This window comes from Drosophila willistoni, chromosome 3R (genome assembly GCF_018902025.1).
Source record: "Drosophila willistoni isolate 14030-0811.24 chromosome 3R, UCI_dwil_1.1, whole genome shotgun sequence".
NCBI classification, from domain to species: domain Eukaryota; kingdom Metazoa; phylum Arthropoda; class Insecta; order Diptera; family Drosophilidae; genus Drosophila; species Drosophila willistoni.
This window is the reverse complement of record NC_061086.1, coordinates 29,694,087-29,720,712: the sequence shown is the minus strand read 5'-3', so window position 1 is coordinate 29,720,712 and position 26,626 is coordinate 29,694,087. Positions and strand designations below refer to the sequence as shown.

Below are 26,626 nucleotides of genomic sequence, written 5' to 3'. Positions count from 1 at the left end.
GTTTCCTTTTAATGGTGTGTATATGAAGCCATCTCTCTAACCTTTCAGGTGACAAATAGCTTCAGTAGAAATCTTTGCTTGGTCATTACTCATCTTTTTAGCCATTCTTTATGCTGGGTAGTCCCAATCGTCTTCTCCAGTGATTATGTGCGATCCATAACTCTCTTTCTCATTCTCCGAAATGTTATCTGTCGGGTGAAAAGTTGTCTTATTCGGTTTATGAAATTTAGATCTCCGAGGCCTATAAGCAGTTTGTCTCATCAATGTCTAACTTGTTGTTAATTGCTTCAGTGTCAGCATTGAATATAATATTTGTCTTTTCCTCTTATTTTTTGCTAAGTCTTGAGGTTTAGTATCGCCAAAATTAGCTCTTTGTTTCGTTTCTTTTAGGTGTTGTGTAAGCAGAGTTGTTTGTTTTTTATGTTTCGCGGCTGTTTAATGTTTTTCCTTTCTCTTGCCTATGTAAACATTGCCAGAAGGTCCTTATTATATGAAAACGTTCAATTAAGCTTGTATCGACCAGTTTAAAATCCCGCTAATTTAACCCAAGTTCTGGTGAATGTTGTAACCAGCTTTAATATTGTTTATACTAATTCTTTAAATCCATTCCACAAAAGCTTTTTAATTCCTGACATATTCGCCTCGAACATATTTTTCTCTATTAAATGAATAATTTACCATACCCTTTCGTATATTATCACAGAACTTTTCGAATTGTGAAATGCTATTTTACTCAATTGGAAAGTAACCCACAACCGCATTGAAAAATACAATTAGCATAATCGCTTGGCCAAACAGTTAGATCTGCCAAAAATAAAAAAATAAAAAAAACAAATTTAAATCCACCACAAAACGTATAATACTTGCAACAGAATAAATTTTCAATGGCTGGCTGCATACTTTTTGCGGTGCAAAGTAGACCAAAAGTGTTCAGTAAAATCAACAAAGAGCAGACAGACAGTTGGCAAACGAAAAGGCGGCACATAGTATAGGAAAGTGGGAAGAATAAATGGGTTGAAGAATCCTTCCAACCGCATTTTTGCAGAGCCCAATTAGAAACCCAACCAACAACCATTGATTTCCCAGCGAAATTGAAATTTATTATCAAATGAATGCCGAGCAGCTGCAATGGCTTAAATACTTGCTTTAAGGCCGCTAAGCTCTTTTCACTCTAATTGCAAAAGACACTCAACATAATAAAGGTTTTTCTCGCCGCCTCATCTCTCATCTGTAACGTTTTAAGGCCCCTTTTTCATTTTTAATTAGGATCCAGCGACAAACGCAAATTAAAATTCATACAGCGACCAAAATTGAGTATGTACACAGGCCGTTGCCCAGTTAAAAGCAAAAGAAAATTAAAACAAAATATTCAAAGATATTTTTGAAAATTCACTGTAACACGTAATGTTGTGAGACTAAAGTTTATTTTGTATATAGTTTGTATCCCATTTAGTTGGTCGTTCAATCATTCATTTCACATAAAAGTGTGCCATTAAATATTTAACCAATGAGCTGGTATTTACCATTTCAAATTGCCACAAATTGCCATTTGAACTTTCGGCTTTCGGGGACAAACATTATAAATTCATTTGATACGTGCCACAAGCAAAGTCCAAATGAAACCCAATATCAGCATTCACATCAATGCGATGTGAGTTGACCGAAAAGCTAGTTCAGCTTTACGATATGTTGTGCGAAACTTTGTCACATACATACATACACACATACATACATACATAGACATGCATACATAATGTATTATTCAATGACCGGTCAAATAACGAAACTAAATGCCCAACAACAATAAAGCAATTAGATAAATTTCTCATTTCAAGTGTATGAACAGAATATGCCATTTGTGTATGTGTGTGTGTGTGTGTAGATAAACATATGCAAAATGTATGATACAAGTCAACTTGAATTAAGCTTAAACTTCTAGATGTATTTTACATATAAATAATTAAATAAGTTGGAAAAATAATGACCAACTCATTTAAAAACCCAACGGAAACATTAAAAAAAATGATATAGCCAAGTATTAGTACTAATCGTTGCTTAAACTAAAATAATGGTTGTTCTTTTTGGGCATAGACATTTTAGCATTTTTTACTCTAGACTAAAACATTGCTCATACGCCATGGTGGTTACGCTTAAGTTAAGTTTTTGGTAGTTTTCTTAAGCAATATCATGCCTTTTATCATTACTAAGTTCTTTTCTAAAAGAGCATTTATATCTGACTGATGAGAGCTTAAATTAAGAATGAATTCAATCAACTTTATGCCATGAGAATAACTTGCCGAATGCCTCAACGCTAAACTATGCGACTTCAATATAAAGCAAAATTTTGCTTCAACTCCATTAGCTTTGGCTTATTTCAATAAATTTGCATAATGACTTCGGTGTGTATACTTTATATGCATGACAAAGCTGAAAGAGATTGCAAATACATATCACTACATATTATATGAAATATTTGTTGGTATTATTTAGTATTTACCATATGAAAACAAAGGCCACAATGTACAATGAAGCGTTAAGGAAGTTAAACATTCCAGGATTCGTGGACAAAGTGCTCTTGTAAAGGGCAGTGTAAAGGGGAGCGGCAACTGCAAAAAATGAAGCCGATTACAAATATGTAAAAGTAGAAAGAATTAAATACTTGCCAACTGGAGAAAACGATTGCAGAACATTGCCCATTGAAAAAACTTTGCCTGTAAATAAAAAAGGTTAAAAAATAAACAACTTTTGAATGTGTAAAGACTTTGTCTTAGACCTACATACCCATATCTGATGATGGCACTATATAGGACACAATAGTTCGGCACATGGGAAACTGTATGGATCGAAAGACTCCTAGGCACAGTGACAGATATAAATGCCAGGAAAAATGTGCTAAACCTCTTGATACATTACTAAGAATTTCCGAGAATATCGACATAAGGGTTAATGTAACCAAAGACAAGCCGAAGATCTTAAAGTGTGTTTAAAATATGTATAAAATAAACTTTGGATTATTTAACTACAATACGATACCTTTCGCAGTATTAGAAAACCAAAAACGGCACCAACCATGGGCACAAATTCCCTAGCTGTTTCATATAAAGTTATTTCTCTTACGGACCAGTGAAACTTTTGCCTTATAAACAAATACATTATAGGCATAGATCCATCTGCAAATAAATAATAAAAACAAGTCACAAAAATTGAAGCAAAAGTGTATCTGAAACCTACCCAATACAAATATGGACAAGAACCCAGACAATGTAATTAGCCAAATGATGGCACGTGCATTATAGTCTCTTTCCTGCATGCAAGTTGTAAACATATCTCGAACATGAATCAAGCTGAATAGGTTTATATGTTCCGAATTGGTTTCTATCTGTTCTTCTATTGACTGTTTCTCAGGAAGAGACTCTCTGCTTTTCAATGGCTCTGCACCTTCCTCATTTGAAGGGGGTACAATCTTCAGATGTAGCTGAATAGCTTCCTCAAATTCTTCATGTTTATTCATTTCAACGGGTTCTAGAGACATGTTTAATGTTTCAGGCAGATAGAATACAATGAACAGGGTGGCCATGATCGTTATAAAGCACGATATGCCCTGAATTATTGCTGCACTCGTGGCTGCATACACATAACTGGAAGCTAAAGAACCACTTGATTGACCAATAAATTTAGCCACTTCCAACATGATCATCCTGCAGATAAAAAAAAGTTTCTTAATTAAAAGTAGAAAAATATAGAAGAATCTGCCTTACCTATATGGTCTGGTTTTAGTATCTGTTGTATCGGATATAACACAAAACCCAGCCACCCAAAATGCACACAAGCCACCCAGCAAAGGTTTAGGGACAACGGCCAAATTATACCACCAAGGATTGACTCTGTATGAACTAGATATGCCACAAGTAACAGCAGTTAAAAAGGAATAAGATGAAAAGCCTACAACATAAATAAAGTTCATGCTTAAGTCCCAAACTAATATATAAATCCAACTTACCGATCATCGATACAATAAGCAATGGCTTTCGTCCATAATGATCTGACCAGGAACCAACAAATAGTCCATATATCGCCGGTACTATGTTCTCAAAGAGGGTCCTAGCAAGAAACATATTTGCTACATATGATTGCACCTCGGTTTCTATATTCTAAAATTCTATAATGTCTTCAAAAATTGTAACAATAGGCATTTAAGAACACACCTTTATCTCAGCGCTCACATTCGATTCCTCTAGAAGTCGGCACTGGGTTTCATTGTATTCAAAAATCACTACACAAGTCTGATATATTACCTGGTTTCGCATAATTGTGTCTTGAATTAATATAGAAAACCAAATCTTATTATTTTGATCAGCGCTATCAATATTTGAGTTACCTGTTAGTGTGAATGCAAAGAGCAATATACAGGTAACCGGCTCTATATAAAACATATGGAATAAACGATGCCATTGCACAGTTTTGAGATCATCTAAGTTAACACCAGAATCTTCATCCTTGGCCATGATTAGACCAAAGTTTTATCTAAAGTAATTGGCGACTTTTATCCAACATCACTCGAAAAGCTTCACTTATAGTTAAAGGTAAGCGATTTTTTTTTCCAAATCGAGGTCAATTCGAAATTAAATTATAATTTGTATGTTTTTTTCTCCTATATATTTTCTTCACGCTTTGCTAGCCGTTTTCAAGGCTAATATTGTGTCTCGTTTCCACTTTTATTTATGTCTGATTGAAGAAAATAAGAACAAAATTTTCAAAACTTAACAATATTACACCCGATTTACATCTAAAATGAGAAGCTCTCACTTGACTCGGACCTTTATATAGATTTTAGTAACCACACAAGAGCAGTAATATGCGGATAAGCAGACTGGTTTTTATAAGCGACTATTAAAGTGATTTCTCTTTATATGTGCCATATAAGTAGTATGTAACTATTTAAAAGACAAATATTATAATAGAGAAAATCTAAAGTGTGTGTGTGCCTTTTAAGAGTAATTAAAACACGAGCCATTCATATATGTATGTATGTACATTGTGTTTAAGACTCAGCAATGAATTAGAATTCCCAAGATGTAAAATAGATATTATCATCACTTAGTCGAAGCTGAAACTGAGCAAATTTATTTAGCAGTTGCTCATAATTATTGCCAGTAGCTTCATTTATATGTGAAAAACTTTTGATATAATTTTCCTAATCTACTGAAAGTGACAAACTTGAATGATGATGCAACATTTCGTCTATTTTGTTGACATGTTCTGATAAGGTTCAAACCGTAATCATTCATATACACCTTAAATCAAAACAATAAGGCTAAGTGAGATAAAAGATGATAATTAAGTTATGGCATTTGTTTTGCTTTTGCTTATGTTACTGTTTTATTTTTAAAGATAATTCCAAAAGGTTCCAAGTGTTTGTTTCTAGTCTAGGCACATGCAAAAGCAACAAAGTATGCCAAAAAACGGATATCTTGCCTGCAAAACCCCTCACCAAAACAATGACGACAACTTTTTCTGTTTTTACGAAATCTGAGCTATAGTTTTAATTTTGAATCATCATGAGGTTAAAGTAGGTAACGAGTAGGTACATCACAACCACTTCTAATAAGTCAAGCCTTTTTTTACTTTAATAGCTCTGCATAATGACTTCGGTGTTTAAATCTGATGTGCATCACAAAGCTGAAAATTATAGAAAATAAATAACAATAGATTTTCTTTGAATTATTTCCTGTTATCATTTAGTACTTACCATACGAAAACAAAGGCCAGCAAATACAAAGCAGCGTTGAGAAAGTTAAACATTCCAGGATTCGTGGTCAAAGTGCTTTTGTAGAGGGCAGTGTAAAGGGGAGCGGCAACTGCAGGAAAAAAAAACAAATTATCCTTTTTATCATAGTTACTAAAGTATGTAGTTTACTTACCAAATGGAGCAAATGATTGCAAAACATTGCCAATTGCAAAAACTTTGCCTTAAAAGAAATAAATTTCTAAAATAAAATACTTAAATGCTTCCATTTTTAAACTGCTTACCCATTTCTGAAGATGATATTATATTGGAGACAATAGTGCGGCACATGGGACCTTGGATGGCTCGAAAGACACCCAGGCCAACTGATAGATACAAATGCCAGGGTAAAAATGCTAGTCCTCTCGAAAGGCTACTGAGAATTTCCGAGAATATCGACAACAGAGCTAATGTTATAACCGACAAGCCAAAGATCTAAAAATGAAAATATAAACAATATAAAGAGAACAACAATTTTCAAGTTTAGCAAACCTTTCGCAGCACAAGAAATCCAAGAACTGCCCCAATCATGGGAAAAGATTGGCTGACAGATTCGTAAATGGTAAATTCTCTTACAGACCAATGAAACTTTTGTCTTATAAACAAATACATTACAGGCATAGTTCCATCTGGAAATATATTAAAAATTAATAAGGGAAATGCTACAGTATAAGTTTATCTCAACCAACCCATAACAAAAATGCCCAAGAATCCAGTCAATGTAATTAGCCATATGATAGCACGTGCATTATAGTCTCTTTTCTTCATGCAAGTTGTAAACATATCTCGAACATGAATCAAATTGAATAGGCCAATATTTTCGCGCTGTGGACTGGTTTCTTCTTGTTCTTTTGTTGTCAGTTTCTCAGGAGGAGACTCTTTGATCTTTAATGGTTTTTCACCTTCCTCAATTGGCGGTGGAACAATCTTTAAGTGCATTTGAATAGGTCCATCATCCATGGGCAGGTCTTCTTTTTCTTTTTCCTTCTTTTCGTTTGCTTCCCTTTGCTCTCGACCCATGTGTAATGTTTCTGGCATATACAATACAATGAACAGGGTGGCCATAATAATTATTGAGCATGATATGCTCTGAGTTATTGCAGCACTCGTGGCTGCATAGACAAAACTTGAGGCAAGGGAACCACTTGTGAGAGCCACAAATAAAATCAGCTCCATAAAGATCATCCTGTGCACCATAAGAATTTATGATTAATACTTTTTAGCTCGTAATTATAATTAACTGAATTCTCACCTGTATGGTCTGGTTTTAGTGTCAGTTGTATCGGATATGACACAAGACGCGGCCACCGAAAACACACACATGCCACCTAGCAAGGAATGAGGTATAGCAGCCAAAGTATACCACCAGGGATTGACCATATAGTAACTAGATACGCCACAAATCGCAGCAGTTAACAAGGAAGAAGATGAAAATCCTAAAGAATACAAGGAATTAAAGCAAAGTCATATAAGTCGAAAGAAAATTTCTGCATACCAATCATCGATACAATAAGCAACGGCTTTCGTCCATAATGATCTGACCAGGAACCAATAAACAGTCCACAAATTGCCGGTACTATACTCTCAAAGAGGGTCCTAACAAGAAACATATTTGTCACATATGATTGCAGCTCTGTTTCAATATTCTAAAATGTTTTGTTGTGTCAAATAGGTTGGTAACAGGTAATTAAGAACACACCTTTATCTCAGTGCTGACGTTGGAGTACTCCAGAAGTCGGCAATCGGTTTCATTATATTGAAATATCACCACACAAGTCTGATAGATAAGTTGGTTTCGCATAATTGTGCCTATAATTAAGAAAAATATATATAATATACATCACATGCGTTCGCAAATCTTTAAAGTTTTATTACCTGCCAACATGTGGGAAAAGAGCAACATAAACACAACCGGCTCTATATAAAACATATTGAAAAGCCGATGCCATTGCAGATTTTTTAATTGATCCAATGTCATAGCCGACTTTTCGTCCTTGGCCATGATTGGACCGTAGTTTATTTAACTATTATTATTATTTTTGATTTGTATCCAGCATTAAGGTAAAATAATTTCACTGAAATTATAATTATTGATATGAATTTTTTGTTACGCTTCGCCGATTTGTATTCTACGTTGGCAAACAATGATTTACCAAATTCTAAGCTAACGACACGATATCACAACCGGTTTCACATTCAAAATGATTTGCTCTCGCTTGATTCGCCCTCTTTTATAGGTTTTTGTACGTAGATTGAGCAGATGGGTAGGCAAAAGCAATGTTAAATGACTTAGACTATTTTTTATTATGCACGATTAGGGGGATTTTTCTATTTTAGCATTTGTATATGTATAATTATCCAAAAGCAAGATGCTAGATGATAAAAGTAAAAATATAAAGAGAGATACAGATAAGAATTTGCAGCTTCGACATAAGAGATCATAGCACGAGCTAACGATGTACATATATACAACTTTTAATGACTCAATAATGAATGAGAATCTAGTGTATATAATGCTGGTTTCCCTCTAATAGTGGGCTAAACAATTGAACATTATATAAGCTATATTAGCTTATTAGTTATTTTTAGACAAAATTCAAGACTTTATTCATTTGGTAAGTCTCTCAATCCCATTCGACTCATATTTTGATAAGGCCAAGAACATAAACACTTTTGCGTTTTCGCCCACCTGTTCATGTTTACTTTTTATTTAAAAAGTCTAAAAAAATGATTATAACTAAACGATTATACTTTTTTGTCTCATTTCATCACGTATACGACACATTGCCAAAGCTAATTATATACCCATGTATGTAATTGTTATATATTTCTATTTTGGCTTGTATTTTCATGGTAGTTGGTAGTTGGATTGAAATGCTGCCAGTGATTGTTTCTAATATTCATTCATAGCACATGCAAAACTTAACAAAACTATTGTCTTTCAATACATACAAAACAAGAAATGGGAGGCCAAATTGTTTACGCTAAGTGTCTGTGTGTGGGTGTGGGTATGTGTGTGTGTGTATGTGGCTTTTGTACTGTTGACACACGCCAGAAACACAACCAGCAGTGCACAACCCAACAACACACCAACACATAGCAAACTCAAGTAACAGTAACACACTAAGCCAAGTTGTGCAAACTTGGGCGTAAATTAAACACAAAAAACAAAAAAAAAAAAACAAAGCAAGCAAGCAAACAACGAAAAAAAAAACACCAAAGTAAAAAAAAGGTCATCGAGAATACAAAAGCCCAACATCGCAAGAGAAATGAAAGAAAAAAAAGTAATTTCTTAAACGCAGCACGTGCTGGAATTCAGTTGTGTTAGCCTTAATTATTTCGAGATGAAATGGCGTAAAAAGGACACAAGTACATGCAAGCCCCTTTTTTTTGCGAAAACAATGGCCACACTTCTTCATCTTTTTAACGAAATCTGAGCTACAATTTTAATTTTAAATCATGACCATGAAGTGGGTCAAAACTGGATGAAAACTTGAAAAGTTTAACAAATAGAAAACCCCAAAACTCCTGAAACAAGCCAAATGAGCAAAACTTTTGAATCGTCATTTGGATTGTGGCCAACAAAAACTTAAATTATAATCGTGCAATCAATCTTAACTAGGTGACTTAGCACAATAATAATTTTAGATTTTTTGCGTTACAGAGTCTACAGAAGTTTATAAATATATAATTTGTGTAACTAAAGTATTAAATAGAATACTTATTGTTAGTTATTTTATTTGATTGTTATTGATTTGATGCCCACAATAAACTTCTATAAAGATTATTAAATATTGTAATTAAGTATTATGATTTTGTAGCATCTGAAACAGTTATCATTCAAGCAGCTGATAGTTAAGTTTATATTTTAGTATTATTTTCAAATTTAAAGTCATTTAAGTTCAGATGAAAATCAAAGCCACCAAAATTGTATATCAGAATTTCAATTCGTATAATTTACAATTGACAAATTGAATCCTCTCTCTCTCTATCTGGGTAACACAATGCCTCCAGGAGTGGCCTTCGCTTTGATGTTGACACTAGGGCAAACCATAATTGCGTATTATGTTTTCTTGTTTCATTTCCGCTCAAAATGAAACTCAGCTCATCCAATCTGGTGTATATAGAAGGCTGTCATGCGGTCTACCATTTGCCACATTTGAGCATTAAATTCGAAAGTGTGTGTGACGCGCTTTAAGAACGCAGAAACAATTTGCGGAGACATGAACTTGCACTTGAAGTTAATGGCGTGTGTGTGTGTATGTAGGATAAAAATGTTAAGAGCAGCGCTAAAATCCCAATGGGGAGATCTTTTCCGAGGTTGCATGTGTTGCAACGGACGTTAAATTTAACGATAGACCTTTTGGCTTGGCGCTCTATAAAGTTTCCTGCGTCTAATTGACCCCAAACAGAGACCAGAGACATTGTCAACACTGTTGCTTCCGGTGCCGAGTTGCGACGGAATTTGTGATGATTGATGGGCATTTTAGTGGGTTTGCTTCAAAATTTAACCCTCACCTGACATGTCAACATACACATGTACATGTACCTTTACGGTATACGTAATCATTTATTCGAAGAAATCATGTTCTGCCAGCTGCCCTGTAGTCCAGAGTACAAAGTAAGTATTGCTAGTATTGATGAAGGTCAAGTATAGTGTTTTATATGCATGTTGGTTCGAAGCGGCATCCAAGAGCAGTGAAATGAGCAACCAGTTACGTTATATCTTACGTCACGTAGACGTTAGTTACTCTCTCGCTCTCTCTCTCTCTCTCTGTCTGTCTCCCTCTCTTTCTATCAGTCTCTCTCTTTCACTCGCTCTCTCTCTCTGGTTAGGCCATATAAAACAAGAGTCCCGAAGCGAAGGACAATCAGTTAGATGCAGACAACACAGCGAAACAGTCATCAGCAACTGTTCGGTGGTCGTTGATGCCTTCGTCTGGCAACAGAGAACATCGTCGCTTATCACTGTGTTTCCCCAGTGTTTGTGTGTGTGTCCGTGTGTAAGGGTGTGAGTGGAATTGCTTATCAGTTTAGGTTCTGTATCTGGCAGTTCAAAATGCCGTCGGTGTCGGTGTCGGTGCGGTTAGACTAATTCATAGCATACTTTTGTGCAACATATCACTTGGCCAAAATTGAGAAATAACATCAACCAAATACAACAATGTTTTGGATTTTACGACGTACTGGCGCTGCCAATTTCTTTAATTCATTCAGCAACAACAATTGCAGCTATTCGAAAAACAACACCAACGGAGGCAATAATAATACACAAGGTAAATTATTTATGAAAATCCAAAGAAATGAAATTATTTCATTTGTCGGCAGCAAGATGGTAGTTAATTAATTTCTGTGACCACAAAATATATATTGCATCTAATTACCAAAAAAAAAACCAAAGGTATCCTAAATGTGCATATATTAATCACGGTTTATCTAACATAAGTGAAATATATATGATTAATAATATATGATTATGAAAGTTACCATAGAAAAAATATTGTTTTTCCTTGAAATGGTTTTTGTCGATCAAATGTTTTAATTAAAAACAAAAGCTACCTCAATTTTGTTCTTTCAAAATGAAGTAAAATTCAAAACTTTATATAAGCTAAATTAGTTTAGTAGCTAAAAAAGATCATCAATCAACGAACAAAAGAACACGGATCATGATAGCAATAAGATATAGAATTTTATACAAATGAGGAAAGTATCTGATTAGCATATAAACTTAACAAATACTGATCATCTCCAAAACATTTCTATACTAATTCAATTGATCATATTTCTATGCTGTCGATATACATAGTTAGTAATTTATTCAGAATAGGTATACACAAAATAGTTCAATAATCAGATACATTGCGTGCTAAAAAGCTAATAGAATTACTAAAGCGTTTCTTTAAACAAAAGGGTTTATTTTAAAATGTATTCCTTACTTTTGCCTTAACTGAGTTACGCGAATCGTATTCTAGATTTCATCAAGACACTTCTAATGGTATAAACATGTTGGCTGGTTCATTTTAAATATATTTTTTATCATCATTTTCGTCACATACATGCATTTAGTCTGTCAGCATTTCTGTGTGTTAACTTCCATGGAAGCCAGTGGTTGCCAAACATGTTACTCTGAACTTATCAGCACCCAAAGATTCGTTGGGTATTATCAAAACAAGTTAATTAAAATTCCTGAAATGACTGCATGAGTATATCGTGGGTAGGTATATACATATACATTTATATACGCATATATATGTATATGTTTATTTATATGTACATATATATGTACTTACTTATATTGTTTGCCTTTGTCCTATACAAATCTTCTACCATATGGCAAGGACTTCAAGACAGTCAACGTAAAGCAAATAACATTGAGCTACCGAATTCGACGTTATAATGAGCCTAAGCACGTAAACGTGTGTATGGGTGTTAGTGTCTATCTATCCATGTATATGTGTGCTGCAAAACGTGGCCTGGATATGAGTGTTGGGGAAAAAAGGAAATAACACTTCAGGCTTTTGTCCCATGATGTTTTTGTCTAAGCGCTAAGCCTCGCACCCAAGACGTGCAACAAAACGAAGGATGATTTTTCCCCTGTTGCTGTTGTTGTTATTCTCTGTCAAGTTTTCCTAGCCGGAAACTGAAAATTTTTCATGTTTTCATTCGAAATTGCCAACATCTGCTTAAGCTTACCCATGTCAGCAAAACTAGATACTTACATTTCCTGTCCCCACATTTCTACAGAAACTGCAAAACAATTGAAAATGTCAAATTATGTTGTAAATAAACTTATTAATCATGTATTCCAATTGGGCATTGCCATGTTTCTATCCTTGCAAACATTTCTCTTTAATTATAAATGTAATCAAAAACCAAAGGAGTAAATAACTAACTTTGACCATTCCTAAGCTATACATTAAGTTTTACAAATGCCTTGAAGATACATGCCAATATCCAGGTGCGGAGTAAAACTGGCAGTCCAGGGATTCCTCTGGTATTGACAGTAACTCTAGTACTCAGCTCTACGAATCGGTTGAATAATTTGTGCTGTTCATAAGGTTAAAATCTGTCTCCGGGCATCCACAATTGCTCAATGTTTAAAGATCTTGGCTATGAAATAGTAGAAACTTGGCGTTGACCCCTTTTTGTAATATTTCTTTGATATGTTTTAATATGGCTAACCATAACGTTTCCTTAAAATACACTCTCGCCTGTTTAACTTTAAAAATTCCTTCTTGCATTAACATTTTCAAATAATGGTAATGGTTTTGCTGTCAGTTTACTCAACAAACTCAATAGATTAAAGCCATCTCGTTATTGAGTCTTCCTCATGGTTGAATATTTCCACATTACTATACATGTCCGTTTTAGGTACACAAACAAAAAAAAAACAAAACCGTGACATTGATCCAATCTCTTCGATACTTTATTTCTTCTCTCCAAATTCTTTCGAGTCTATGCTCTGAGTGTTGGATACGAAAAAGGACTCTATTGTATACTCAGGCAAAAGTCAGTTGACTATTTAAATGGATTACTCGAGTTTTCTTTCACACATGCAAAAAAAAGAAAAAACCATTTGAACCTGCAACAAAAAACACTTTGATACTCTTCTTCATCAAGTATTTGCTGGTCTTGAGGTCGTTCTTGGCCTTCAATTCCGTCCCTGTGTTTGTGTACGTGTGTGTCTATGCTCAAAACAGACAGAATCTGTTATGCAAATTGTGTTGAACATATGGGAGAAATATTAACCGATAATTATGGCTGCCATTTGTCAATAATAATAATAATAATAATAGGTTGTGCATTCAATTTGTGAAATTTGTTGCGAAAACTGTTAAACAACCAAAATTTATGTTGCTACAAGATTTCAACCATACATATGTATGTGTATATATGTATGCGTGTGTGTGTATATGTATGTATGTGTGGTTAGTTGTATAGAATCAATTAACTGATATTTCATGTTTTTGCTTTGATTGTGGGTAAAGAAAAACATGTTTTTGTTTCCTTCAATTCCTTCTAATGTTTTGTGTCAGATAAAAGAATCTTACTTTTTTCTTTGTTTTTACTATATATTTATTGGTAATTCATGATTTTTTTTCTTCTTTTTATTTCTACCATGATTTATATGAGTTGGCCAGAGGGCCATCATTTGTTATAATTTGTGCTGTAATTCTAAAGCAAGAGAAAGGCCCAGACTTTATCGGGGGCAAGAAGTTTTCGGCCTTTTTCTTTGGATTATTATAAGGCTAAAAACTTTTTGTGGAGACTTTATTTGCTTCATAAATTTCAATCTGTGCATGAAAAAAACGTGCCAGCACACTAACACACCGCACACACTAAAGTAGACATAGTTAGTCAAAAACAACCCCATACCGAGCACGGTAAATATTGCGTTAAATGCTTGCTTGTAAAAGTGTTTGTGCATACTTTTTGGCGCCCCGCACTGTGGCACACACACACACACCCACCCACACACACACATACATATAGTTTAGCGTTAAAATTGAGTTTTAGTTTGCGTTCACGCGTTAGCGCTTTCTCTTTCTTGGCCCCCTCTTTTTCATTTCTCGTCTCTCTCTCTCTCTGTTTTCTCTGTCTCCCTTTATTTTTTTTTTTTACTTTCAGTTCCCGCACCCACATACATTTGTGGATTTGGCACTCTCGGCTAGAGCTTCTATTCAAATGTTGAGATTTTAATATCCATGTCAGTTCTCATTTGTTTTCCATATTCTCTTTTAAGCTTTGCCATTGTTGTTCCTTAATAATATTTTATAGACCCTTTTGCGATAGGATTACGAATATGTGGCAACTAAAATGTTCTTTCTTTATTGTTCTCGTATAAGGTTTGTAGCACACGAGCAGAAATATATATTATAGTCAACTTATATTCATCTCAAATGGTCTTAAACTAAATTTGACCATCAAAAAGTATGCAACAGTTTTTCTAGTAAAGCTGCACAACTTGTTATCATCAATATTGTTATTAATTATTACTTAAATCGATAAAATAACATATTTAAACAATATTTTCTCTACTTGTTTCAAATTATAATGCATCGTTTATTTAATATAATCAAATAATAAACTGGAGAGTAAATATATATAAATACAGCAACAATAATTTATCAAATTTAGATGTATTTTTAATAACGTATACGCACTGTATGACAGTTAAACGAATATAATTACGCTTTATGGTATTTAAATGCTCATTCTAGTGATGTAAATGTCGACAATAAAATGTCAATATTAAAATTTACCAAAAACAAACAAGTTTAATAATCTTATCTGTATCGACAGAGTTCTTAGTTCCGTATTGGCCAATTGCACTTAGGATGAATCTATCCAGATACATCCTAAAATCAGCTCAAATGCAACTGTAGACTTTGACTTTGACAACTTTGATTTGACTATCCAGAAAGGCACATGCAGATACATACACATATGTACATTTATGTATGAAATATCTTAAGCAATTTTACACTAATCAACCATTGAATTTAGAGAAGGTCAGATTCCCTTGTAATGTAAACTATTTACAACTAAGTCTCCTATTAACCAACTGCACTTGTCCCTTTTGTTCCCCCGACCAATACACAATGTTGGATTGCATTGCAATTAAAGACCACTACAACCAGCAGGACAAATCTGACCACTAAACCCATGATGAGAACCGCATAATGAGCTGCTAATGAGACCACAAGAAATGTGTGTCACAGGAGCAATATTTATTGTACTTATATATGTGAAATAGATACATAAATTGAGGTTAGACTATGTCACAGCCATAAATATAATAGGCCGTAAATAAAGATTTTATAGAATTCTTTTTATTTTTGGCATTGACATTTTTTTTGCTTAAGCACACACACGCAGAGCCTCATATAGTACCTATACATAATGACAAACAATGCCCACAATAAATCTCATTTTATCACTTCAAGGCTCGCGGAAGAGCTGCAAAAAAAAAAACAAAAAGGAAACTTTTGTCTACTTGGCAAAAAGGAAAGAAAGACCGTAAACAAAAAGCCAACACAATGGCAAACCAAGAATTATCTGCCTGCATTGAGTAGCAAATGTGAATACGTTTTAATTTCTTTTTAATGTAACATATGTGGCCTATAAACGAAAATTATTTATGTTGCTAGTCTAGGTACTAAATTCCAATCAGATAGCAGCTTAGAACAAATTCTCAAATTTCATTTTTAATTAACAAATGACTTTAATTTCACCACTAAACTCATTTTCCAACAGTCTGTTACTTTTCTTCATGATTATACCTAAGGGTTAGCTCAATAAGGATTTAAAAAGTGAGCGTAAATAATCCTTCAATATGCTGGCAGCTATTGCCAAGCAAACTTGCGTAACCAAAAGTCACAAGAAACTTTTGATTTGAAACTCATTGATTACTATTTCAATTAAAGTACTTAAAACCAATGAGAAATAAATCATATATAACTAGAAACTTAAAATTATTGTACTTTCAGTAAAATCATAGACATTGAAGCCTTTCCTTTTTCGATTAAAGATTCACATCAAAGTTCTTTAGATTTGAAATTTATTAAAATTGAAGCAAATGTCGATCGATGGTTTAGCATCTTTTGACAAAGAAAATATTCTGCAAGCTAACTATTTTTTATTTTTATTAAAATTTTAGACAAGCATGTGAAGAGGCCACCACGCAAGGCATATGGCAGGCTGAGCGCTGAGGCAGATGACGCCGTGTCACTTGGCCACAAAATCGATGATCCATTTGATGAGCTAGACGATTTTGAAATGCTTGCGGCCAACTCCAGGGCCTTGGGAAACAACGGCAACAGAAGCAGCAACAACAGCAATGCCAACAATGGCAATTCCAATGACGAGGCTGTAGCTGAAGCCAACGGCAATGGCAATGGTAACGGCAACGGCAACGGCAACAACCACGGCAACGGCAATGAAAATTTATCAGTTTTACCCTGCACCGACACCGATTGTCAGGGCAATTTTATGGTGGATAACGCCTTGTGCGAATTGGGATTGTGCCAAGCTAAAGCCAAAACATCAAACAAGCTGTCAGCAGGTGGCACATCAGCCACATCGAAGGAGATTAACGAGAACACAATAAGTCGACTGCATGTCCTGGCCATGGCTAACGATGACGATGATGACGACGACTATGGTGAGTGCCATCATAACGGTAAATCATGACTTAACACACTTAGCCCGAATTTTCGATAAAACATTTTCAGATGAATCACTTACCTGTAATGTCTGCGACCGAGCCTTCCATTGTCATCGTCAGTTGGCCTCGCACCAGCAAAAGAAACGTCACTTTGGCTGCAGCGGCTGCGATAGTTTGTTCCCCTCGTTAATGCTCCTGGAACATCACAAGGAAGAATTTGAACACTGGAGCGATGAGGAAATCGGTCGACGCATTTGCTGCCGGCGCAATCGGTGTGATGATGACTATTTCACGGATACCGACTCGTTTATCAGTGATGCCGAGAGCGAGGATCTGGAGAGGTTATTGTAGAAGACTCTTTCGTTGAATGCTATGAAAAGCAGCGAACTGGAATTGCCGCCAGGCGGCACCGTTTAAAGGTAGTTAAAATGGGAATCTTTAACTTTATGTTATTGCTATATAATTTGTTATTGTTGTTTGTTATCGTTGTAGTCAAAAAGGCGAGAAAAAGCAATTACGGCGTACATTTAAATGATGTCATCCGGAGGCATCATAGGAGAACGACAATCGAACCGCTCATGCCGTGAACGTAATTGAGATTGACACAAAGGCAAAGAGCACAAAAATTGACGCATCTGGGCCTAATGGAAATTAATTAAAGAAAATCGAAAACACATAAAAAATGCAAAAACCAAAACAGAGGCAACACATTTGTAGACATTTGTTGTCAAAGGGAAACATATTCTATGCATGTACATAAGTATACATATATCTATATACATATATATATATTTATCAGACTTTTAGCAGTGGTCTAAAAACAACTAAATAAACCAATTTCTATGTGTGTAAAGAGCTAAAACAACCAACCAACTGAAAAACCCCCAAAGAAAACACAATTCTTAAGAAAAAAACAAAAACAAAATATGAAAATCATATCATCTAATGCATATGCAAAAATTATTTATGAAAACCAAATCAATGTATTTTTCAATAAACAACCAAAAACAAAATCAAGAAAAGAAAAGAAATGTACTTATAAATCGAAATCTTTATGTCTACTCATTAATTGCAAAAACTTTGGCCAAATTGCTCATTACGAAGCGAAGGCAAGGGGCCCAAACCAAATGCCAAGAAAAAGCAATGAAAAGCAAATTAAAAATGCGGACGCCATTTTAGGTCCAGCTTGGCAAACATCCGGAAAATAATGCCTTGTAGACAGTTTCTCAAATTATTCAGCTGTTGAGGTTTTATATACACTTTCCAAACTAAAGAGTACATTCATTAATTTATGCTTCCAAGAAGAAACACATAGTTGATGACTTGAACTAAAAAAGGATGTAATCCTTTTCACAATACACTTACTACTTATGCATTTTCAATTTTGTTTTGGCAAACTTTGATTGATATTTGATTAATTTAGAAATTGGCAAGGGTAAAAGAACTTTCATAGCTTGAGTTGAGTTTCGCTGTACCCTGGTTTACTTTGTGGTGTCATTAAAAGTGTGTCCAAACTTGATGACGATGTTGTTGTTGCTGGCGATGATGATGAAGTGTCGTGGAGGAGGTGTTGAGAGCAAGGAGCTGGTATTTTCAAAGACACAACCGAAATGAGAAAACCCGTGGGGTGTTTGAGTAAAATTAAGATTTCCAAGTTACTACTCTGTGCTCATTAACATAATAATTTGATAATTAATTCTTAGACTGAAGAAACGCGAACATATATTAATCAACAGCGGGGTCCCTCAACAGAGTGCACATGAATGAACAATTAATAATAGAAATCAATTAAGCAATTGTGTTTATGACAATATAATAGAACAAGCAACCAACCAACCAACATATGAAATTTCTTTTTTACCATTTTTCTTAGCTTTAATCTAAGGCTACAGTCAACATTAAAGGTGGAACCTCTTAAAGAAAATAGTATTGTATTTAAAGTAGTAGTTTAAGTGAACCCAGGAGAAATTTAAGGCTTTAATCGTAATATGAAATTCAAAAAGTCATCATTAATCCTATTTATGTGATTCAGTTCTCTTTTCATTCTATTTAAATGAGTATCCAAGGAGTTCGTCTAAGAGGTATTCATTCATTCAATTTGAGTTTTAGAAGACTGGAAGTTTGATATGTCTATTAGTATACATTCATTCAGTTCTCTAATTTGATATCAGTTTAAAGAATATATAGAAAAATCACTTGTAGAACATTTGTTTATTTAAATAAAAGAATTTCGATATGTTCCTGTGGATATAAAATAATTTAAATTATAGGTCATACCAAAAGTTCAATCCTTTTAAAAAGAAAATTTAAGCCATTTCTTCCATTTCAAATCCAAAGGTCTACCTTTTAATTAGACTCAATCTACATATCTAAAGCCAATGGACAAAATTTAAAGATTGGGTAAAAAATAACTCCAACTAGACACTTTTCTGAGTACCTCTTTTGATTCAGAGTTAAATTGGTCACTCGAACAGACATTCAAGAGAATGTGGTTTGCCTTTTAAGAGTTCAGATAGTTCTCATCCAGTTAACTAAAGATAAAAGAAGTAAGTAATTTAACAATTTCATCCCATATATGTCAACAAGAAATGTTTAATTACATGGTTTGTTTATTGGTATACCAGTTAGAGGAAAACTAGGAAGCATTTACAAGGTGATAACTAACTTAATTGTTGATTTCGTAAAGCTTAATTCACTTTACGCCCGATTTAATTTTGTGATTGTATAAGTCTTTGGTCATATCAATGTCCAAATTCAGAGTCCACTTTATTTGATTGATATGCATAATCTCTGGGTTACGAGCATGCGTTTCCATATGGAAGAAAGAAAAATTAGGTAATGCATGAGCACAGTTCCATGACCATTGTGTCTTTCTCTATAAGTGTGTGTGTGTGTTCCTGTGTGCGTGTGGACAGCTAATTTGACATTTTGATGGATGTGAAAGCATAAAGGAATATATATATATATACATATGTACAGTATGTAAGTCGGAATTATGTTGTATGTATGTATATACCAATGTAAGTATATTCTGACCCAATAAGATTGCCTTTTGCCGTTTGCCTTTCACGCCCTGTGGTAAGCATTAAATTTTGACTTTGGTTTTTATTACATGGACTCGTAAACTTTTTATGCCTACTAGGTACAACGGGCGTAAGATACCCACAGACATTTACATAAAATCAAATGAGAGCAATATATAGACAAACAAGAACCGCATAAGAGCGTAATGTTTCATGTGGCTGCATATTAAAAGCCATTTCAAAGACAGGAATTTACATTAAACCATTAAAATGTCCATTTAGCAGGGCTGCTGTTCCTGCTGCTGCTGCTGCTGCTGCTTTCAAGTCAACCTTTATTCTCCTGTGATGCTAAAGAGTGGGGAATGATAACAATTCATATTTTTTGACATAGACTTTATAACCTTATTGCGCTCCTGCTGTTCCATTTGCTGCTGCAAAAGCAAAATTTCATTGTCTTGGACAAGTGCATTATAAATTTTTAGTGAAGAAAAAAGAAAATGTAGATACGTAGAGTTATTAAGTTATACTATATAGAAAATAGTAAAAAATTAAAATGCGAACAACGTAAATCACATTACCCAAGGAGTCTGAAGGAAAATTGAGTCTAGAGCCCTTTTTCGTGACTGACAAGACAATGCTGTAGCTAGAGAACCAATATTAAAGTCGTTAATTAAGAGACTTTGCAGCCAACACACACACCCACCAACTCACATACATGTACACCCACACATACAATTACCGCAAACCTAAGCCTTGAAGACACGCTGCCACAAAGTAGCAACTTTGAAATGAGAATAATTAGAAAACACATCCGAAAACTGATTACTGAACGGAAAAGATTTCAGTCTTTCTCCCTCTCTCTGGCTGGGTTTTTTCTTTAAAAAGTTCAATTAACATAAAAAACAAAAATTACAGAGTTCATTAGACTATTGATAACCGCAACAGGTTGCAGGCAAAGCTCCTTAAAAGAAATTGAGCCTATAATGTGAAAACGCTAAATCAGCGAAAAGAATGAAACTCCAATTACAAACTGCTGGCTCTTGAAATTCTACTTATGAAGCACATAATTTAGAATTATTGTCAGTTAATTAGAAGGGAAGTAGGCGGTACAAGGAAGCTAAGGTTTTTTCATTCCTTATGGTAGCAATAATTAACCTAGATAATCAGGAAACTAAGTTCAAAGACATCAAGCTAGCTAGTGCCAGATGCAAAGTCTAACGATTCCCAATAAGTAGAGAAATAGTTTAAACATTAAGAATCTGTATTTAATTGAAAACAAAGCTTCTTACTACTTACAAATTGTGGCAAGTGCAAATAACGACGAGACACATCCTTCTCTCTCTAAATCCATTGAAATAATAATCCAACTGTTAATGGAAAAATTGTGTACTTTAAAATTGTCTTTCAATTTGGTTGATTGTTGGGATTGTCGCTGTCAAGTGTCTTTTGGTGTCTTAACGTTTCGCCATAGATTCAATGTAAATGTATTTTATTGTATTTTATGGTTAACCGAGTTTTTATATTTAAATATGCTTATCTATTCTGACCTTGACCAGTGCGAATGAAAAACAAATATTATTATGCATATATTAACAAGTTTAATTAGCTAACTGCTCATTAAAATTGCACAATCAATAAATAAAATAAAACGAGCTGAAAAAAAACTGCAGTAACTTTAAAATTAAAACCTTTCGTTTATTGATTTAAATTCAATTACCGCACAATTTGACATTTATGACAATTTAAATATGATTTGGCAAATGCCAAAGATAAGTCTGAATTTTCGACAATTTTCCTGACGCTGATTGATGATTATGATTGATGAATATTACCCGTTTGCCTCCGCCTTATTCAACAAGTTTTGATTTATGAATAAAACACATAAAATATTATTGCAGACATTTAGGCGGTCATGTTAAAGACGAATTGCAGTGTGATAATATCTGTACTATACTTTTAGGAGCAGAGTAACAAATTATATTTACACTTTTAGAAATCCCATTTCGCTTATAAGTACAAATTTAAAAGGAAAACCCTGGATTATTTACTCATAACAAAATTGTCGAGAATTTTGCTTTTAAACTTGGTGTGTACATAGACAGAAACAGCTAAATCAAATATGTGTATGTATACGTATGTATGTGTATGTATGTGGTACACAGAGAGTTCATGTGGCAACAATTTAAAAATGTCTGCTTTGCTTTTTAGCATTTTTCTTCAAAGTCATATTCAAATTTGTAATAAATGGAGCAGAAAAATAATCAGAGATAGTCGCAAGGCAACACAAAAAGACCGTAGCACACTTTCCGCTTTAAAACAGAACAAAAAAAAAATAAATGTATTTACCAAGCGCCTCTCTCTGTTGTCCAGTAGTAAATTTACTCAATTGTATCACCATCAGCATCTGAAAAGTCCTTCCTAATGACCAGCGAATGCAAAAGAAGCACCAGAAAGCACAATTTCAATTTTGTTCTCAGGCCACGCGTACCCAAAAAGTATGGCCTACTGTGGCTTTTACATTACATTTAACTTTTCTCGTCTTATATTTTATTCAAATGGTATTTTACTTTCCACAGATAACTTGAGCTGCTTGAGTGCCCCACATTTTCACTTTGCAGATGGATGTAAAGAAAATTGCAAAAGTAACGGAAAGAAAGAACGAAAGACGGTATAGTAGAATAAGTATAACAAAAGGTATATTTAAGTTATAAAACCGACTTTTGATTTACCCTTACTCTTGCTCTTTAAGCCGCAAAGCATTTGGCATCAGAACTTTTAAAATATGTCGCATACTTTCAGGCGCAGCTGTTCTTTTGTCCGTTACGAACGTGGTAACAAAATGACGATAGCCAACAAAACAGACCAGAGCAAAAAAAAAAAACACAACGCCTGCCATTGTCCAACGTAAAAAAAAAAAACTTGGCACGCTTTTATGCCTTTAGTCTACGTCCAATTTGGATTTCATGCACCGTTATTTGTGGGTCAACGACGTAGCGGAAAAACTTTTCAACGACCATTAGCCGGTTCTTTTGAACCAAATTTGGAAAAAATATAAGGAAAAATACAATTTTTCTTCGACACCCAGGAGAGCAGGTGCTAAGCCGAAAGGTAGCATAATGAGAGAGGCACTTGAATTGACTAAACAGAATACTATATACCTATAGTCGCATTTGGGGGCAAGGAGCAAGTTCTAAATGAATTTAAAGTGAGCCCAGCCCGCAAAAGGCAGAACTTTAGCTGCCTCTTCTCTTGGGCTTGTGTTTACATTTGGTCTCTGTGGCCATTAATTGAGTTACCGAAAGGCATAGGGCAAACAAAATTTCATTACGCATACGACCCGTTGCATGACCAGGCACAAAAATAAAAGTGGCAGGCGAAAGTTTGTTGCAAACGTCATTAGTTTTAATAACATTTACACAAAAGTCCGTACAAACACACACACACACATACTGAGTGATATTTATCCTTGTCAAAAAACGTAAATGAAACCAGTCACAAAACTTTTGAAACTAAATACAGAATGACATTCATTTTTTTCGGCTTAATGCTTGAATGCATTTCTTTGCTTTTGATTTGTCACCTCCCTTTTTAGTTGGCCAGCATAATTTAGTTAGATAACGATTAAATTATAACCAGAATTCCAAAATTTGCATAATAGCTGGAAAAGTTTCCTCTTTTAAAGCTATATATCCATCCAGACTAATGCAATTTGCATAATCACCTGAGAAAGCGTTGACTAATACATATATACACAAAATAAATACATGATTTATGTGAATAAATCAACAAAAGATGAGAAAAATGTGTTAATTTAGCAAAATAAAAAATATAAAAATAAAGGTAAACACACATATATGTATGTACATATTATATTTATGTATTTGGCAATTGCTTTTGAACTTTCTAAATTAATGGAATTTTCTGCACCTAGTAGTAACAAATTTAAAGAGTCTACTCAGTTAGCCAAACATTTTAAGATATACAGTGGTGGTAAGACTGTTAGTACGTTTTGTGTTTTTGCACTTTAATTTTGACTAAATAAAGAATTTTTTGTTAGAAATAGAACAGAGAAAGATATGTATTTCCCCCTGTTTCCCAAACAAATGAAAAAGCAGATACGATCTCATTGTGGTTGTAATTTCCGGAATTTTTGTTTTTATACCTTTATTTCAAAACAAAAAAGAATGAAAACTCAATGCCATTGGGATAAATTGAAATGAAAATATTTTCACAACCCAATTTTCATTGTTATTGGTTACTGGGTATCAAAAAGTCGCCGCCCTCCCTTAACAACATTTGTAAGTTATTGTTTTTGTTTTTCTTCCATTTTTTTTTTTGTTGGCCCTTCCGCCATTTTATTTCTCAACCCAATCGCCATTGATTTGCTTTTCTAATGCTTGTTTCCATCTTTTTCGGTTTTGTTTTTTATTCTCATTTTCTGTTTGCGCTTCAATTAACAACAACTTGTTACATGTGCAAATTTATACTAAAGCTTTAAACAGAAAATAAATAACAAAAAAAAAAAAAAAATAGGGAGAGAGAGAAAAAAAATAATAAATATAAAAAAACAAAAATCTGAAGCATCACCCAAAAAAACTGCGTAAGGTTTTCATTATTATTATTTTTTTTTTCTTCTTTGTTGTGAGATATTTGTGTTCCGTTTGGTACCTCGCCTTGCGAAATAAATACATAAAAATATGTCTATATATGTCTATATATATCAGTAGGTATATACATATATAAGAAAAATGTTCCTTTTAATAGGTGGGTGTTAATTCCATTGGAATTTATTTCGATTTTACAACGCTTACAGGTGCCGCTCGACAGACACACGCAGACAGCTCAAAATTGGGGGAGACCGAGATCAAAGTGTGGGAAAATGTAATGGACACACTTAATATAATGAGAATGGTTGGAAGCAAACATTTATGAACGATTTGATTAAAGATAATTCAATAGGTACCTAACCATTATCCGTTAATAATGTTCATTCAATTCGCCCAAAAGGACTTCTGCCATGATGCAAGGGCCAAGTGCCGTGGGTTGTATGCGAATTGAACGTGTGCCCATAAATTACAATTACTTAAGCGATAATCTGGTAAGCAAATCATCTTGAGACTAGTCAATGATTTAGGTGCTAGTGCGCACTAAATTATGCATCCATTTCAAAGGCGTATATTTGGTATTAATTTGTTTAAACGGCTGATAAAATGTTATCTGTTAACTTTCCAGCGCATTATTATCATAATTATTGGATATTAAAAGTACATCAGGATATACCTAGGAAGAGAAAATCTTTATAATGCATCCAGGACTAAAATTTCCTATATTTACATACATAAACTGCCAAAATATTCATAAAGCTAGACTCGGAAGAAACAATAAGACATAATTTTACTTCTAAACAGCTAATACTTACAGTGATCTCCAAATAAAGATGAATAATACTCAGATTTAGAGGCATTTAAATGAATTATTGACAGTAAAGCGAATTTCAAATAAAATTATTTATTTCTACATTTACTTTTAACTAACTTATATATATAAGAAACCCCAAAAATTATTATATACTTTACATAATAATAATAATAATATATTTGCAGGTAAATCATACTAAGACCAAGTCAATTCGTTGAATATTAAACAATTGATCATTTCTCATTTCCATATATCCTTTTCTTTCAATAAATAATTGCCATGAATACAAACATTTAGATAATATATACGAATTAAATATGACTAAAAAATGTATACAAAACAATAATAGGAATTTATAGATTAAACTAGAAACAAATTCTCTATTTTATGTTATGAATGTAATTTTCAAAACATTTTGCTGAACTAATTTATTCAATTTAATTACACAAATTTATAATTCAAATACCAATAAAATAAACATAAATGGAAATGTTAAAATTATCTATTTAAAACGAAAATAAAACAATTATTAGTTATTACAAAATGGAAGAAACATTCAGTTAAATTGCATTAACTTGACCGAATATGCAGAACAGAATATTGTTTTATATATAATCGATAAGTATGTATGTGAAATGGGAATGGTGAAAAGGACAAAAGAAATAAACGAAAATAACAACGATTACATTAAATTGCACAAAATCGGCAAAAGGACCTCGAGCTATAACACACATACATACGCATATTTACCCATACATACAGACATTCATACACTGCAATCCACTTGAAGAGAACAACACTTAATTTGCCCTATGGATTTCAATTAAATGGCCAAACAATTAAAATTAACTAGCAAATCTATTTGAAGATGAATTACAACATGAATCGCTATATATTTAGCCGCTGTAAAACGATTGAAACTGATTCAAAAATTAACTAAATGAGCTTTTAGATATACATATATAGAAAGTATGGCATATTTATTGTCCATGAACTCCCAAAATTCTCCTAGAAAGTGATTCTTGCCGTAGCTAAATGAAAATAGATGAAAATAGATTACTGAGCTATAGTAAGTATGAAAACTTAATAGGAAATTTAATGTTAAAGCTGCTGAAGTCATTACGAACTATTAATTATCAGATAAAATTTAAATAGTAACCGTTTAATTCTCTTATTAGCAAATTGTCATCTTAATGAGTTTTAAACTTACTAAGGTAAGAGCATTTTAAATAG

General features: G+C 33.6%; 3 protein-coding genes across 4 annotated transcripts; 1 reads left to right on the top strand and 2 right to left on the bottom strand.

Moving 5' to 3' along the window:
* Positions 1-2,005: 2,005 nt before the first annotated feature.
* LOC6649881 (proton-coupled folate transporter) lies at positions 2,006-4,757 on the bottom strand. The gene is made up of 10 exons (XM_002071957.4): positions 4,379-4,757; positions 4,206-4,315; positions 4,001-4,151; positions 3,759-3,942; positions 3,232-3,698; positions 3,034-3,170; positions 2,782-2,971; positions 2,664-2,711; positions 2,498-2,606; positions 2,006-2,427 (listed from the first exon to the last, which is right to left on the bottom strand). The coding sequence occupies exons 1-10, from the start codon at positions 4,503-4,505 to the stop codon at positions 2,370-2,372; spliced, it is 1,581 nt and encodes a 526-aa protein (XP_002071993.3). The 5' UTR covers positions 4,506-4,757; the 3' UTR covers positions 2,006-2,369.
* Positions 4,758-5,528: 771 nt separating this feature from the next.
* LOC6649880 (proton-coupled folate transporter) lies at positions 5,529-7,918 on the bottom strand. Of its 2 annotated transcripts, XM_002071956.3 has the most exons (10): positions 7,661-7,918; positions 7,485-7,594; positions 7,281-7,431; positions 7,038-7,221; positions 6,475-6,971; positions 6,278-6,414; positions 6,031-6,220; positions 5,922-5,969; positions 5,750-5,858; positions 5,529-5,679 (listed from the first exon to the last, which is right to left on the bottom strand). In XM_002071956.3, exons 1-10 carry the CDS (start codon positions 7,785-7,787, stop codon positions 5,622-5,624), a joined length of 1,611 nt encoding a protein of 536 aa, XP_002071992.1. In that variant the 5' UTR covers positions 7,788-7,918; the 3' UTR covers positions 5,529-5,621. The 2 variants fall into 2 exon arrangements, with proteins under 2 accessions (XP_002071992.1, XP_023035490.1); XM_023179722.2 differs by lacking the exon at positions 7,661-7,918 and having other exon boundaries at positions 7,281-7,381; positions 7,485-7,522.
* Positions 7,919-10,674: 2,756 nt separating this feature from the next.
* LOC6649879 (probable WRKY transcription factor protein 1) lies at positions 10,675-17,866 on the top strand. The gene is made up of 4 exons (XM_002071955.4): positions 10,675-11,061; positions 16,446-16,949; positions 17,020-17,371; positions 17,445-17,866. Exons 1-3 carry the CDS (start codon positions 10,950-10,952, stop codon positions 17,301-17,303), a joined length of 900 nt encoding a protein of 299 aa, XP_002071991.1. The 5' UTR covers positions 10,675-10,949; the 3' UTR covers positions 17,304-17,371; positions 17,445-17,866.
* The last annotated feature ends 8,760 nt before the right edge of the window (positions 17,867-26,626 follow it).

Bases quoted from the DNA above. Each gene is read 5' to 3' on its own strand.
- LOC6649881 (XM_002071957.4), bottom strand. From the start codon at position 4,505: ATGGCCAAGGATGAAGATTCTGGTGTTAACTTAGATGATCTCAAAACT. The intron at 3,943-4,000 runs GTAAGTTGGATT...TTTATGTTGTAG, and splicing joins GCTTATTGTATCGATGATCG to GCTTTTCATCTTATTCCTTT. The intron at 3,171-3,231 runs GTAGGTTTCAGA...ATTTATTTGCAG, and splicing joins CTTGTCCATATTTGTATTGG to ATGGATCTATGCCTATAATG.
- LOC6649880 (XM_002071956.3), bottom strand. From the start codon at position 7,787: ATGGCCAAGGACGAAAAGTCGGCTATGACATTGGATCAATTAAAAAAT. The intron at 7,595-7,660 runs GTAATAAAACTT...TCTTAATTATAG, and splicing joins CTTTTCCCACATGTTGGCAG to GCACAATTATGCGAAACCAA. The intron at 5,680-5,749 runs GTAAGTACTAAA...TATAATTTTCAG, and splicing joins CTGGCCTTTGTTTTCGTATG to CTTTGTGATGCACATCAGAT.
- LOC6649879 (XM_002071955.4), top strand. From the start codon at position 10,950: ATGTTTTGGATTTTACGACGTACTGGCGCTGCCAATTTCTTTAATTCA. The intron at 11,062-16,445 runs GTAAATTATTTA...TTAAAATTTTAG, and splicing joins AGGCAATAATAATACACAAG to ACAAGCATGTGAAGAGGCCA. The intron at 16,950-17,019 runs GTGAGTGCCATC...AAACATTTTCAG, and splicing joins CGATGATGACGACGACTATG to ATGAATCACTTACCTGTAAT.